Source organism: Protomyctophum parallelum, assembly GCF_964188405.1.
Source record: "Protomyctophum parallelum genome assembly, chromosome: 9".
In the NCBI taxonomy this organism is placed as follows: Eukaryota; Metazoa; Chordata; class Actinopteri; order Myctophiformes; family Myctophidae; genus Protomyctophum; species Protomyctophum parallelum.
In genome coordinates, this window is record NC_139706.1 from 2,943,001 (window position 1) to 2,957,330 (window position 14,330).

At 35.8% G+C, this 14,330-nt stretch overlaps 1 protein-coding gene across 1 annotated transcript in view; it reads right to left on the reverse strand.

The window, feature by feature from the left end:
* Window positions 1-12,387, reverse strand: part of LOC310863951 (NACHT and WD repeat domain-containing protein 2-like) — a gene marked incomplete at its 3' end in the record, with an annotated part of 33,857 nt that extends 21,470 nt beyond the window's left edge. Inside the window, exons 1-3 of the mRNA XM_083772486.1 lie at window positions 12,261-12,387; window positions 11,502-11,590; window positions 11,209-11,316 (exon numbers count right to left, since the gene is read on the reverse strand). Coding sequence (XP_083628612.1) covers window positions 11,209-11,316; window positions 11,502-11,590; window positions 12,261-12,315 — 252 coding nt within the window. The 5' untranslated portion in view covers window positions 12,316-12,387. The remainder of the gene's footprint in view (window positions 1-11,208; window positions 11,317-11,501; window positions 11,591-12,260) is intronic.
* Window positions 12,388-14,330: the final 1,943 nt, after the last annotated feature.

The following is a 14,330-nucleotide window of genomic DNA, read 5'->3' on the forward strand; positions in this document are numbered from 1 at the left end:
AGACTATTGTTTACCAGTAGGAAGGTAATATAAGACTATTGTTTACCAGTAGGAAGGTACTGTTATAAGACTATTGTTTACCAGTAGGAAGGTAATATAAGACTATTGTTTACCAGTAGGAAGGTAATATAAGACTATTGTTTACCAGTAGGAAGGTACTATTATAAGACTATTGTTTACCAGTAGGAAGGTAATATAAGACTATTGTTTACCAGTAGGAAGGTACTATAAGACTATTGTTTACCAGTAGGAAGGTACTATAAGACTATAGTTTACCAGTAGGAAGGTACTATAAGACTATTGTTTACCAGTAGGAAGGTACTGTTATAAGACTATTGTTTACCAGTAGGAAGGTACTGTTATAAGACTATTGTTTACCAGTAGGAAGGTACTGTTATAAGACTATTGTTTACCAGTAGGAAGGTACTATAAGACTATTGTTTACCAGTAGGAAGGTAATATAAGACTATTGTTTACCAGTAGGAAGGTACTATAAGACTATTGTTTACCAGTAGGAAGGTACTGTTATAAGACTATTGTTTACCAGTAGGAAGGTACTGTTATAAGACTATTGTTTACCAGTAGGAAGGTACTATAAGACTAGTGTTTACCAGTAGGAAGGTACTATAAGACTATTGTTTACCAGTAGGAAGGTACTATTATAAGACTATTGTTTACCAGTAGGAAGGTACTATAAGACTAGTGTTTACCAGTAGGAAGGTACTATAAGACTATTGTTTACCAGTAGGAAGGTACTATAAGACTATTGTTTACCAGTAGGAAGGTACTATAAGACTATTGTTTACCAGTAGGAAGGTACTATAAGACTATTGTTTACCAGTAGGAAGGTACTATTATAAGACTATTGTTTACCAGTAGGAAGGTACTATAAGACTAGTGTTTACCAGTAGGAAGGTACTATAAGACTAGTGTTTACCAGTAGGAAGGTACTATAAGACTATTGTTTACCAGTAGGAAGGTACTATTATAAGACTATTGTTTACCAGTAGGAAGGTACTATAAGACTAGTGTTTACCAGTAGGAAGGTACTATAAGACTAGTGTTTACCAGTAGGAAGGTACTATTATAAGACTAGTGTTTACCAGTAGGAAGGTACTATAAGACTATTGTTTACCAGTAGGAAGGTACTATAAGACTATTGTTTACCAGTAGGAAGGTACTATAAGACTAGTGTTTACCAGTAGGAAGGTACTATTATAAGACTATTGTTTACCAGTAGGAAGGTACTATTATAAGACTAGTGTTTACCAGTAGGAAGGTACTATAAGACTATTGTTTACCAGTAGGAAGGTACTATAAGACTATTGTTTACCAGTAGGAAGGTACTATATGACTATTGTTTACCAGTAGGAAGGTACTATAAGACTATTGTTTACCAGTAGGAAGGTAATATAAGACTATTGTTTACCAGTAGGAAGGTAATATAAGACTATTGTTTACCAGTAGGAAGGTACTATAAGACTATTGTTTACCAGTAGGAAGGTAATATAAGACTATTGTTTACCAGTAGGAAGGTACTATTATAAGACTATTGTTTACCAGTAGGAAGGTAATATAAGACTATTGTTTACCAGTAGGAAGGTACTGTTATAAGACTATTGTTTACCAGTAGGAAGGTAATATAAGACTATTGTTTACCAGTAGGAAGGTACTGTTATAAGACTATTGTTTACCAGTAGGAAGGTACTGTTATAAGACTATTGTTTACCAGTAGGAAGGTACTGTTATAAGACTATTGTTTACCAGTAGGAAGGTACTGTTATAAGACTATTGTTTACCAGTAGGAAGGTACTGTTATAAGACTATTGTTTACCAGTAGGAAGGTAGTATAAGACTATTGTTTACCAGTAGGAAGGTACTATAAGACTATTGTTTACCAGTAGGAAGGTACTATAAGACTATTGTTTACCAGTAGGAAGGTACTGTTATAAGACTATTGTTTACCAGTAGGAAGGTACTATAAGACTATTGTTTACCAGTAGGAAGGTACTGTTATAAGACTATTGTTTACCAGTAGGAAGGTACTGTTATAAGACTATTGTTTACCAGTAGGAAGGTACTATAAGACTATTGTTTACCAGTAGGAAGGTACTATAAGACTATTGTTTACCAGTAGGAAGGTACTATAAGACTATTGTTTACCAGTAGGAAGGTACTATAAGACTATTGTTTACCAGTAGGAAGGTAATATAAGACTATTGTTTACCAGTAGGAAGGTAATATAAGACTATTGTTTACCAGTAGGAAGGTAATATAAGACTATTGTTTACCAGTAGGAAGGTACTATAAGACTATTGTTTACCAGTAGGAAGGTACTATAAGACTATTGTTTACCAGTAGGAAGGTACTATAAGACTATTGTTTACCAGTAGGAAGGTAATATAAGACTATTGTTTACCAGTAGGAAGGTACTATAAGACTATTGTTTACCAGTAGGAAGGTACTGTTATAAGACTATTGTTTACCAGTAGGAAGGTACTGTTATAAGACTATTGTTTACCAGTAGGAAGGTACTATAAGACTATTGTTTACCAGTAGGAAGGTACTATAAGACTATTGTTTACCAGTAGGAAGGTACTGTTATAAGACTATTGTTTACCAGTAGGAAGGTACTATAAGACTATTGTTTACCAGTAGGAAGGTACTATAAGACTATTGTTTACCAGTAGGAAGGTAATATAAGACTATTGTTTACCAGTAGGAAGGTACTATAAGACTATTGTTTACCAGTAGGAAGGTACTGTTATAAGACTATTGTTTACCAGTAGGAAGGTACTGTTATAAGACTATTGTTTACCAGTAGGAAGGTACTGTTATAAGACTATTGTTTACCAGTAGGAAGGTACTGTTATAAGACTATTGTTTACCAGTAGAAAGGTACTATAAGACTATTGTTTACCAGTAGGAAGGTACTATAAGACTATTGTTTACCAGTAGGAAGGTACTATAAGACTATTGTTTACCAGTAGGAAGGTACTATAAGACTATTGTTTACCAGTAGGAAGGTACTATAAGACTATTGTTTACCAGTAGGAAGGTACTATAAGACTATTGTTTACCAGTAGGAAGGTAATATAAGACTATTGTTTACCAGTAGGAAGGTAGTAGGCCTATAAGACTATTGTTTACCAGTAGGAAGGTACTATAAGACTATTGTTTACCAGTAGGAAGGTACTATATGACTATTGTTTACCAGTAGGAAGGTACTATAAGACTATTGTTTACCAGTAGGAAGGTAATATAAGACTATTGTTTACCAGTAGGAAGGTAATATAAGACTATTGTTTACCAGTAGGAAGGTACTATAAGACTATTGTTTACCAGTAGGAAGGTAATATAAGACTATTGTTTACCAGTAGGAAGGTACTATTATAAGACTATTGTTTACCAGTAGGAATGTAATATAAGACTATTGTTTACCAGTAGGAAGGTACTGTTATAAGACTATTGTTTACCAGTAGGAAGGTAATATAAGACTATTGTTTACCAGTAGGAAGGTAATATAAGACTATTGTTTACCAGTAGGAAGGTACTATTATAGGACTATTGTTTACCAGTAGGAAGGTAATATAAGACTATTGTTTACCAGTAGGAAGGTACTATAAGACTATTGTTTACCAGTAGGAAGGTACTATAAGACTATAGTTTACCAGTAGGAAGGTACTATAAGACTATTGTTTACCAGTAGGAAGGTACTGTTATAAGACTATTGTTTACCAGTAGGAAGGTACTGTTATAAGACTATTGTTTACCAGTAGGAAGGTACTGTTATAAGACTATTGTTTACCAGTAGGAAGGTACTATAAGACTATTGTTTACCAGTAGGAAGGTAATATAAGACTATTGTTTACCAGTAGGAAGGTACTATAAGACTATTGTTTACCAGTAGGAAGGTACTGTTATAAGACTATTGTTTACCAGTAGGAAGGTACTGTTATAAGACTATTGTTTACCAGTAGGAAGGTACTATAAGACTAGTGTTTACCAGTAGGAAGGTACTATAAGACTATTGTTTACCAGTAGGAAGGTACTATTATAAGACTATTGTTTACCAGTAGGAAGGTACTATAAGACTAGTGTTTACCAGTAGGAAGGTACTATAAGACTATTGTTTACCAGTAGGAAGGTACTATAAGACTATTGTTTACCAGTAGGAAGGTACTATAAGACTATTGTTTACCAGTAGGAAGGTACTATAAGACTATTGTTTACCAGTAGGAAGGTACTATTATAAGACTATTGTTTACCAGTAGGAAGGTACTATAAGACTAGTGTTTACCAGTAGGAAGGTACTATAAGACTAGTGTTTACCAGTAGGAAGGTACTATAAGACTATTGTTTACCAGTAGGAAGGTACTATTATAAGACTATTGTTTACCAGTAGGAAGGTACTATAAGACTAGTGTTTACCAGTAGGAAGGTACTATAAGACTAGTGTTTACCAGTAGGAAGGTACTATTATAAGACTAGTGTTTACCAGTAGGAAGGTACTATAAGACTATTGTTTACCAGTAGGAAGGTACTATAAGACTATTGTTTACCAGTAGGAAGGTACTATAAGACTAGTGTTTACCAGTAGGAAGGTACTATTATAAGACTATTGTTTACCAGTAGGAAGGTACTATTATAAGACTAGTGTTTACCAGTAGGAAGGTACTATAAGACTAGTGTTTACCAGTAGGAAGGTACTATAAGACTATTGTTTACCAGTAGGAAGGTACTATAAGACTATTGTTTACCAGTAGGAAGGTACTATAAGACTAGTGTTTACCAGTAGGAAGGTAATATAAGACTATTGTTTACCAGTAGGAAGGTAGTAGGCCTATAAGACTATTGTTTACCAGTAGGAAGGTACTATAAGACTATTGTTTACCAGTAGGAAGGTACTATATGACTATTGTTTACCAGTAGGAAGGTACTATAAGACTATTGTTTACCAGTAGGAAGGTAATATAAGACTATTGTTTACCAGTAGGAAGGTAATATAAGACTATTGTTTACCAGTAGGAAGGTACTATAAGACTATTGTTTACCAGTAGGAAGGTAATATAAGACTATTGTTTACCAGTAGGAAGGTACTATTATAAGACTATTGTTTACCAGTAGGAAGGTAATATAAGACTATTGTTTACCAGTAGGAAGGTACTGTTATAAGACTATTGTTTACCAGTAGGAAGGTAATATAAGACTATTGTTTACCAGTAGGAAGGTAATATAAGACTATTGTTTACCAGTAGGAAGGTACTATTATAGGACTATTGTTTACCAGTAGGAAGGTAATATAAGACTATTGTTTACCAGTAGGAAGGTACTATAAGACTATTGTTTACCAGTAGGAAGGTACTATAAGACTATAGTTTACCAGTAGGAAGGTACTATAAGACTATTGTTTACCAGTAGGAAGGTACTGTTATAAGACTATTGTTTACCAGTAGGAAGGTACTGTTATAAGACTATTGTTTACCAGTAGGAAGGTACTGTTATAAGACTATTGTTTACCAGTAGGAAGGTACTATAAGACTATTGTTTACCAGTAGGAAGGTAATATAAGACTATTGTTTACCAGTAGGAAGGTACTATAAGACTATTGTTTACCAGTAGGAAGGTACTGTTATAAGACTATTGTTTACCAGTAGGAAGGTACTGTTATAAGACTATTGTTTACCAGTAGGAAGGTACTATAAGACTAGTGTTTACCAGTAGGAAGGTACTATAAGACTATTGTTTACCAGTAGGAAGGTACTATTATAAGACTATTGTTTACCAGTAGGAAGGTACTATAAGACTAGTGTTTACCAGTAGGAAGGTACTATAAGACTATTGTTTACCAGTAGGAAGGTACTATAAGACTATTGTTTACCAGTAGGAAGGTACTATAAGACTATTGTTTACCAGTAGGAAGGTACTATAAGACTATTGTTTACCAGTAGGAAGGTACTATTATAAGACTATTGTTTACCAGTAGGAAGGTACTATAAGACTAGTGTTTACCAGTAGGAAGGTACTATAAGACTAGTGTTTACCAGTAGGAAGGTACTATAAGACTATTGTTTACCAGTAGGAAGGTACTATTATAAGACTATTGTTTACCAGTAGGAAGGTACTATAAGACTAGTGTTTACCAGTAGGAAGGTACTATAAGACTAGTGTTTACCAGTAGGAAGGTACTATTATAAGACTAGTGTTTACCAGTAGGAAGGTACTATAAGACTATTGTTTACCAGTAGGAAGGTACTATAAGACTATTGTTTACCAGTAGGAAGGTACTATAAGACTAGTGTTTACCAGTAGGAAGGTACTATTATAAGACTATTGTTTACCAGTAGGAAGGTACTATTATAAGACTAGTGTTTACCAGTAGGAAGGTACTATAAGACTAGTGTTTACCAGTAGGAAGGTACTATAAGACTATTGTTTACCAGTAGGAAGGTACTATAAGACTATTGTTTACCAGTAGGAAGGTACTATAAGACTAGTGTTTACCAGTAGGAAGGTACTATTATAAGACTATTGTTTACCAGTAGGAAGGTACTATTATAAGACTAGTGTTTACCAGTAGGAAGGTACTATAAGACTAGTGTTTACCAGTAGGAAGGTACTATAAGACTAGTGTTTACCAGTAGGAAGGTACTATAAGACTATTGTTTACCAGTAGGAAGGTACTATAAGACTATTGTTTACCAGTAGGAAGGTACTGTTATAAGACTATAGTTTACCAGTAGGAAGGTACTGTTATAAGACTATTGTTTACCAGTAGGAAGGTACTATAAGACTAGTGTTTACCAGTAGGAAGGTACTATAAGACTAGTGTTTACCAGTAGGAAGGTACTATAAGACTATTGTTTACCAGTAGGAAGGTACTGTTATAAGACTATTGTTTACCAGTAGGAAGGTAATATAAGACTATTGTTTACCAGTAGGAAGGTACTATTATAGGACTATTGTTTACCAGTAGGAAGGTAATATAAGACTATTGTTTACCAGTAGGAAGGTACTATAAGACTATTGTTTACCAGTAGGAAGGTACTATAAGACTATAGTTTACCAGTAGGAAGGTACTATAAGACTATTGTTTACCAGTAGGAAGGTACTGTTATAAGACTATTGTTTACCAGTAGGAAGGTACTGTTATAAGACTATTGTTTACCAGTAGGAAGGTACTGTTATAAGACTATTGTTTACCAGTAGGAAGGTACTATAAGACTATTGTTTACCAGTAGGAAGGTAATATAAGACTATTGTTTACCAGTAGGAAGGTACTATAAGACTATTGTTTACCAGTAGGAAGGTACTGTTATAAGACTATTGTTTACCAGTAGGAAGGTACTGTTATAAGACTATTGTTTACCAGTAGGAAGGTACTATAAGACTAGTGTTTACCAGTAGGAAGGTACTATAAGACTATTGTTTACCAGTAGGAAGGTACTATTATAAGACTATTGTTTACCAGTAGGAAGGTACTATAAGACTAGTGTTTACCAGTAGGAAGGTACTATAAGACTATTGTTTACCAGTAGGAAGGTACTATAAGACTATTGTTTACCAGTAGGAAGGTACTATAAGACTATTGTTTACCAGTAGGAAGGTACTATAAGACTATTGTTTACCAGTAGGAAGGTACTATTATAAGACTATTGTTTACCAGTAGGAAGGTACTATAAGACTAGTGTTTACCAGTAGGAAGGTACTATAAGACTAGTGTTTACCAGTAGGAAGGTACTATAAGACTATTGTTTACCAGTAGGAAGGTACTATTATAAGACTATTGTTTACCAGTAGGAAGGTACTATAAGACTAGTGTTTACCAGTAGGAAGGTACTATAAGACTAGTGTTTACCAGTAGGAAGGTACTATTATAAGACTAGTGTTTACCAGTAGGAAGGTACTATAAGACTATTGTTTACCAGTAGGAAGGTACTATAAGACTATTGTTTACCAGTAGGAAGGTACTATAAGACTAGTGTTTACCAGTAGGAAGGTACTATTATAAGACTATTGTTTACCAGTAGGAAGGTACTATTATAAGACTAGTGTTTACCAGTAGGAAGGTACTATAAGACTAGTGTTTACCAGTAGGAAGGTACTATAAGACTATTGTTTACCAGTAGGAAGGTACTATAAGACTATTGTTTACCAGTAGGAAGGTACTATAAGACTAGTGTTTACCAGTAGGAAGGTACTATTATAAGACTATTGTTTACCAGTAGGAAGGTACTATTATAAGACTAGTGTTTACCAGTAGGAAGGTACTATAAGACTAGTGTTTACCAGTAGGAAGGTACTATAAGACTAGTGTTTACCAGTAGGAAGGTACTATAAGACTATTGTTTACCAGTAGGAAGGTACTATAAGACTATTGTTTACCAGTAGGAAGGTACTGTTATAAGACTATAGTTTACCAGTAGGAAGGTACTGTTATAAGACTATTGTTTACCAGTAGGAAGGTACTATAAGACTAGTGTTTACCAGTAGGAAGGTACTATAAGACTAGTGTTTACCAGTAGGAAGGTACTATAAGACTATTGTTTACCAGTAGGAAGGTACTGTTATAAGACTATTGTTTACCAGTAGGAAGGTACTGTTATAAGACTATTGTTTACCAGTAGGAAGGTACTGTTATAAGACTATTGTTTACCAGTAGGAAGGTACTATAAGACTAGTGTTTACCAGTAGGAAGGTACTATAAGACTAGTGTTTACCAGTAGGAAGGTACTATAAGACTATTGTTTACCAGTAGGAAGGTAGCCTACTATAAGACTAGTGTTTACCAGTAGGAAGGTACTATAAGACTATTGTTTACCAGTAGGAAGGTACTATAAGACTATTGTTTACCAGTAGGAAGGTACTATAAGACTAGTGTTTACCAGTAGGAAGGTACTGTTATAAGACTATTGTTTACCAGTAGGAAGGTACTATAAGACTAGTGTTTACCAGTAGGAAGGTACTGTTATAAGACTATTGTTTACCAGTAGGAAGGTAATATAAGACTAGTGTTTACCAGTAGGAAGGTACTGTTATAAGACTATTGTTTACCAGTAGGAAGGTACTATAAGACTATAGTTTACCAGTAGGAAGGTACTATAAGACTATTGTTTACCAGTAGGAAGGTACTGTTATAAGACTATTGTTTACCAGTAGGAAGGTACTGTTATAAGACTATTGTTTACCAGTAGGAAGGTACTGTTATAAGACTATTGTTTACCAGTAGGAAGGTACTATAAGACTATTGTTTACCAGTAGGAAGGTAATATAAGACTATTGTTTACCAGTAGGAAGGTACTATAAGACTATTGTTTACCAGTAGGAAGGTACTGTTATAAGACTATTGTTTACCAGTAGGAAGGTACTGTTATAAGACTATTGTTTACCAGTAGGAAGGTACTATAAGACTAGTGTTTACCAGTAGGAAGGTACTATAAGACTATTGTTTACCAGTAGGAAGGTACTATTATAAGACTATTGTTTACCAGTAGGAAGGTACTATAAGACTAGTGTTTACCAGTAGGAAGGTACTATAAGACTATTGTTTACCAGTAGGAAGGTACTATAAGACTATTGTTTACCAGTAGGAAGGTACTATAAGACTAGTGTTTACCAGTAGGAAGGTACTATAAGACTATTGTTTACCAGTAGGAAGGTACTATAAGACTAGTGTTTACCAGTAGGAAGGTACTATAAGACTATTGTTTACCAGTAGGAAGGTACTATTATAAGACTATTGTTTACCAGTAGGAAGGTACTATAAGACTAGTGTTTACCAGTAGGAAGGTACTATAAGACTAGTGTTTACCAGTAGGAAGGTACTATTATAAGACTAGTGTTTACCAGTAGGAAGGTACTATAAGACTATTGTTTACCAGTAGGAAGGTACTATAAGACTAGTGTTTACCAGTAGGAAGGTACTATTATAAGACTATTGTTTACCAGTAGGAAGGTACTATTATAAGACTAGTGTTTACCAGTAGGAAGGTACTATTATAAGACTAGTGTTTACCAGTAGGAAGGTACTATAAGACTAGTGTTTACCAGTAGGAAGGTACTATAAGACTAGTGTTTACCAGTAGGAAGGTACTATAAGACTATTGTTTACCAGTAGGAAGGTACTATAAGACTATTGTTTACCAGTAGGAAGGTACTGTTATAAGACTATAGTTTACCAGTAGGAAGGTACTGTTATAAGACTATTGTTTACCAGTAGGAAGGTACTATAAGACTAGTGTTTACCAGTAGGAAGGTACTATAAGACTAGTGTTTACCAGTAGGAAGGTACTATAAGACTATTGTTTACCAGTAGGAAGGTACTGTTATAAGACTATTGTTTACCAGTAGGAAGGTACTGTTATAAGACTATTGTTTACCAGTAGGAAGGTACTGTTATAAGACTATTGTTTACCAGTAGGAAGGTACTATAAGACTAGTGTTTACCAGTAGGAAGGTACTATAAGACTAGTGTTTACCAGTAGGAAGGTACTATAAGACTATTGTTTACCAGTAGGAAGGTAGCCTACTATAAGACTAGTGTTTACCAGTAGGAAGGTACTATAAGACTATTGTTTACCAGTAGGAAGGTACTATAAGACTATTGTTTACCAGTAGGAAGGTACTATAAGACTAGTGTTTACCAGTAGGAAGGTAATATAAGACTATTGTTTACCAGTAGGAAGGTACTATAAGACTAGTGTTTACCAGTAGGAAGGTACTATAAGACTAGTGTTTACCAGTAGGAAGGTACTATAAGACTATTGTTTACCAGTAGGAAGGTACTGTTATAAGACTATTGTTTACCAGTAGGAAGGTACTATAAGACTATTGTATACCAGTAGGAAGGTACTGTTATAAGACTATTGTTTACCAGTAGGAAGGTACTGTTATAAGACTATTGTTTACCAGTAGGAAGGTACTGTTATAAGACTATTGTTTACCAGTAGGAAGGTACTATAAGACTATTGTTTACCAGTAGGAAGGTACTATAAGACTATTGTTTACCAGTAGGAAGGTACTATAAGACTATTGTATACCAGTAGGAAGGTACTGTTATAAGACTATTGTATACCAGTAGGAAGGTACTGTTATAAGACTATTGTTTACCAGTAGGAAGGTACTGTTATAAGACTATTGTTTACCAGTAGGAAGGTACTATAAGACTATTGTTTACCAGTAGGAAGGTACTATAAGACTATTGTTTACCAGTAGGAAGGGTCCAGAACTGCTGTCTCTACATTGTTGGATCAACTGCAGTCTGGTGTTCTGATCAGGCCAACGACTGCGATCACTGGATTCATATGGATCAATGACCTGTGTGCAAGCACGCATGCACGCACATACACACGCACACACACACACACGGAGCACGACACCAGCGTTCTCAACCAAGTGTAAATTAGGCATGACTCTATCTCTAATCTTTAAACTGTGTGCACGCGTGCACGTATGCACATGCACAAACACACACTCACACACGCGCGTGCACACACAAACACCTTGATATATGGTCTCAGAGTGCGTCTGCAGTGTTCTCTGAGTCTGGGAAACACTTCCTGTCTGAGAGATGAGCGTTCCTCCTCAGAACCTATAATTTAAATACAACACATGCACGCATGCACGCGTACACAAACGCACGCACGCACGCACGCACGCACGCACGCACGCACGCACGCACGCACGCCCGCACACGCACACGCACACACACACACAATTTACAATTTAGGCATTTAGCAGACGCTCTTGATCCAGAGCGCCTTACATTTAAGCCAAAACAAAAGCATGTCATACATCACATATATAAAAAGTACTTATCATGAATCATGTATAAACTAAGAACGTAACAGTGGAGTATCTATGTCAACTATACATACTATACTATATTATATATTATACAATTTAAAGTGCTATGACTACATAAAATGCAATTCTAGTGCTGTCTACGTAACGAGCTATAATACTATCTACGTAAGTCGACATAAAATGCTATCTAAGGGGCTAGGCTAGGGCAACTGGGCAAGTGCAAGTGTGCACACACACACACACACACACACACACACACACACACACAAATTGTGAACTTGCAGATCTGCTATTTTCAAAATATTTCTTATGCATTTTACTTTTGGTACTTTAAATTGTTTCGGGGGTCCTTGACATGAAAAGGTTTGAGAAGCAATTCATGGATATAATGTTTAATCTCTAGATTTAACACAATGTAATTTAATAGACAGATTTTAATGTAATAACATTCTTACCTTCAGGGTTGGAGAGCAGGTATATTTTAATACAGTCTGACTGCCATGGTTCCATTTCAGAAAAATAATTAAAATAAAATCTAAAGTTTGTAAAGTATCTATTTTGTATTTCTATTCATTGTCTGACGTTATAATCCCTATTTTGATGCTGGGAAAATGCTAACTTTAGTCCAACTACACAGATGGAAGCATCAAAATGTTAAAATGAATGTTAGATTAATGTTAAATGAATGTTAGATTAATATTAGAGTAATGTTAAATGAATGAACAATGACATTTAAGTATCAGAATGTTAAATTAATGAATAATGAAGACATTAATTAATGCATTAATAATGATCCAATGTTGTTCCATTAACTCTGTCTGTTGAAGTGCTTCTGAGACAGAGTTAATGCCACAGCCACAATAGCAGAGGAAGCGAGAACAACGATCTGGTACCACCCACTTTCAAAACAAACATGGGTCAATTCTACAGCACTGCCACCAACGTTTAGAATGCCCTGACCCCCTCCCTAAAAAAATACAAATCCCTGTCTTCCTATAAAACAGGCCTGAAAATCCACCTTTCAGCAAGGCCAAGGAGGGAGAGGAAATGATCACTCTCTTAATAATTGAATACCCAGGACCTGAATGGAAACAAGACCGCAAGGACTTTTTTCTCTGTGATATCCTTTTAGACAAATTGTTTGACTGTACTTTTTACATTCCTGCCTAATAAAGTATTCAATCAATGAATCAAAGGTCTAGACAGGAAGTCCTGCCAACAATGTGTTCTCTACTGCCTAAGTGTGACACACACGCACACACACACACACACACACACACACACACACACACACACACACACACACACACACACACACACACACACACACACACACACACACACACACACACACACACACACACACACACACGCTTACCAGCCGTGCTGAAAGCTGTTCTCTCTAACAGTGGGAAGGATACAGACTCTCCCTGTAGCAATCAACCCAGACATAACACACAGAGAGATGAAGCAGGGACCGCCACGTATTGTTAACGTTGCGTTGCAGATTTTGTTTTTCTTTCTTTCTTTTTAGAGAGATTTCATAGATAGATTCATAGATTTGTTTGACAACACTATCATCAGTGTTTATTTCAGACTTTTAAACCACTTAAAACTTCAATAGGCCTACTTGGAGTCTGTTACAATCCTCTACTCTAGTAGGGGAAGGAAAGACATGCTTTTTCAACACTGCATTTTATGTTTAAGACCCAACTACGCTAACCTAATCTGTTCAAATAAAAGCTGGCACCCATACACCATCAAGCTCATCATCAAGATCACCTGGTTGCAATCTTAGCAATGACCCATCACGCTAAACCTTCAGAAATACTGAATAATGAATAGGGTTCAACTGAACACAAGTCAGGTTGGCGAAAAATGTATAAACAGAAAAAAGCAGCATGGCAAGTGAGCAGGGGACAGCTACGTATACAACCAGTGTTGGGAAAGTTCACTTTCTTCGTCGTACGACGAAGAATAAATCAGGTTTCACTGGGAGATGTGTTATGTTGGCCGAGGCGATGTAGTGATTGTATTTTGGTTTACTAAACTGGGTAGTTTAGTTAGGTTTAAGATTATTTAGTTTTATTTCATACTCAATCTCCCCTACCCTGAAGACGATAATAAAACCTGTTGCTACATTTCTGCAGCAGGTGGTTCATTGGGAGGTTTTAAAGGAGAATTCAGTGATTTGGGAAAAAATACCCGGTCCGCCCCGGTTTCAAGATGTTCACATGCACGCTCTACAGTTGGGGGACATGCAACAAGCCAACAGCACGTGCACCAAGGCCCGCCCCCGCTCGATCATGACTGGAGGAAGGCCCCTCTCTATCCTGATTGGATGACAAGACTTAAGGTATTTTGACCCCAGGGGTTAACTGGGGACAGGGTCCTTTTTATATGGTCCCCACACTCTATAGTAGGGAGACAAATCACAAAAAAAGGGATATTTGAATTAAGTGCAATCACTGAATATACCTTTAAGAGGGGGTCCAACATGGTCATGCTGTGCCCCAGTTTTGTTC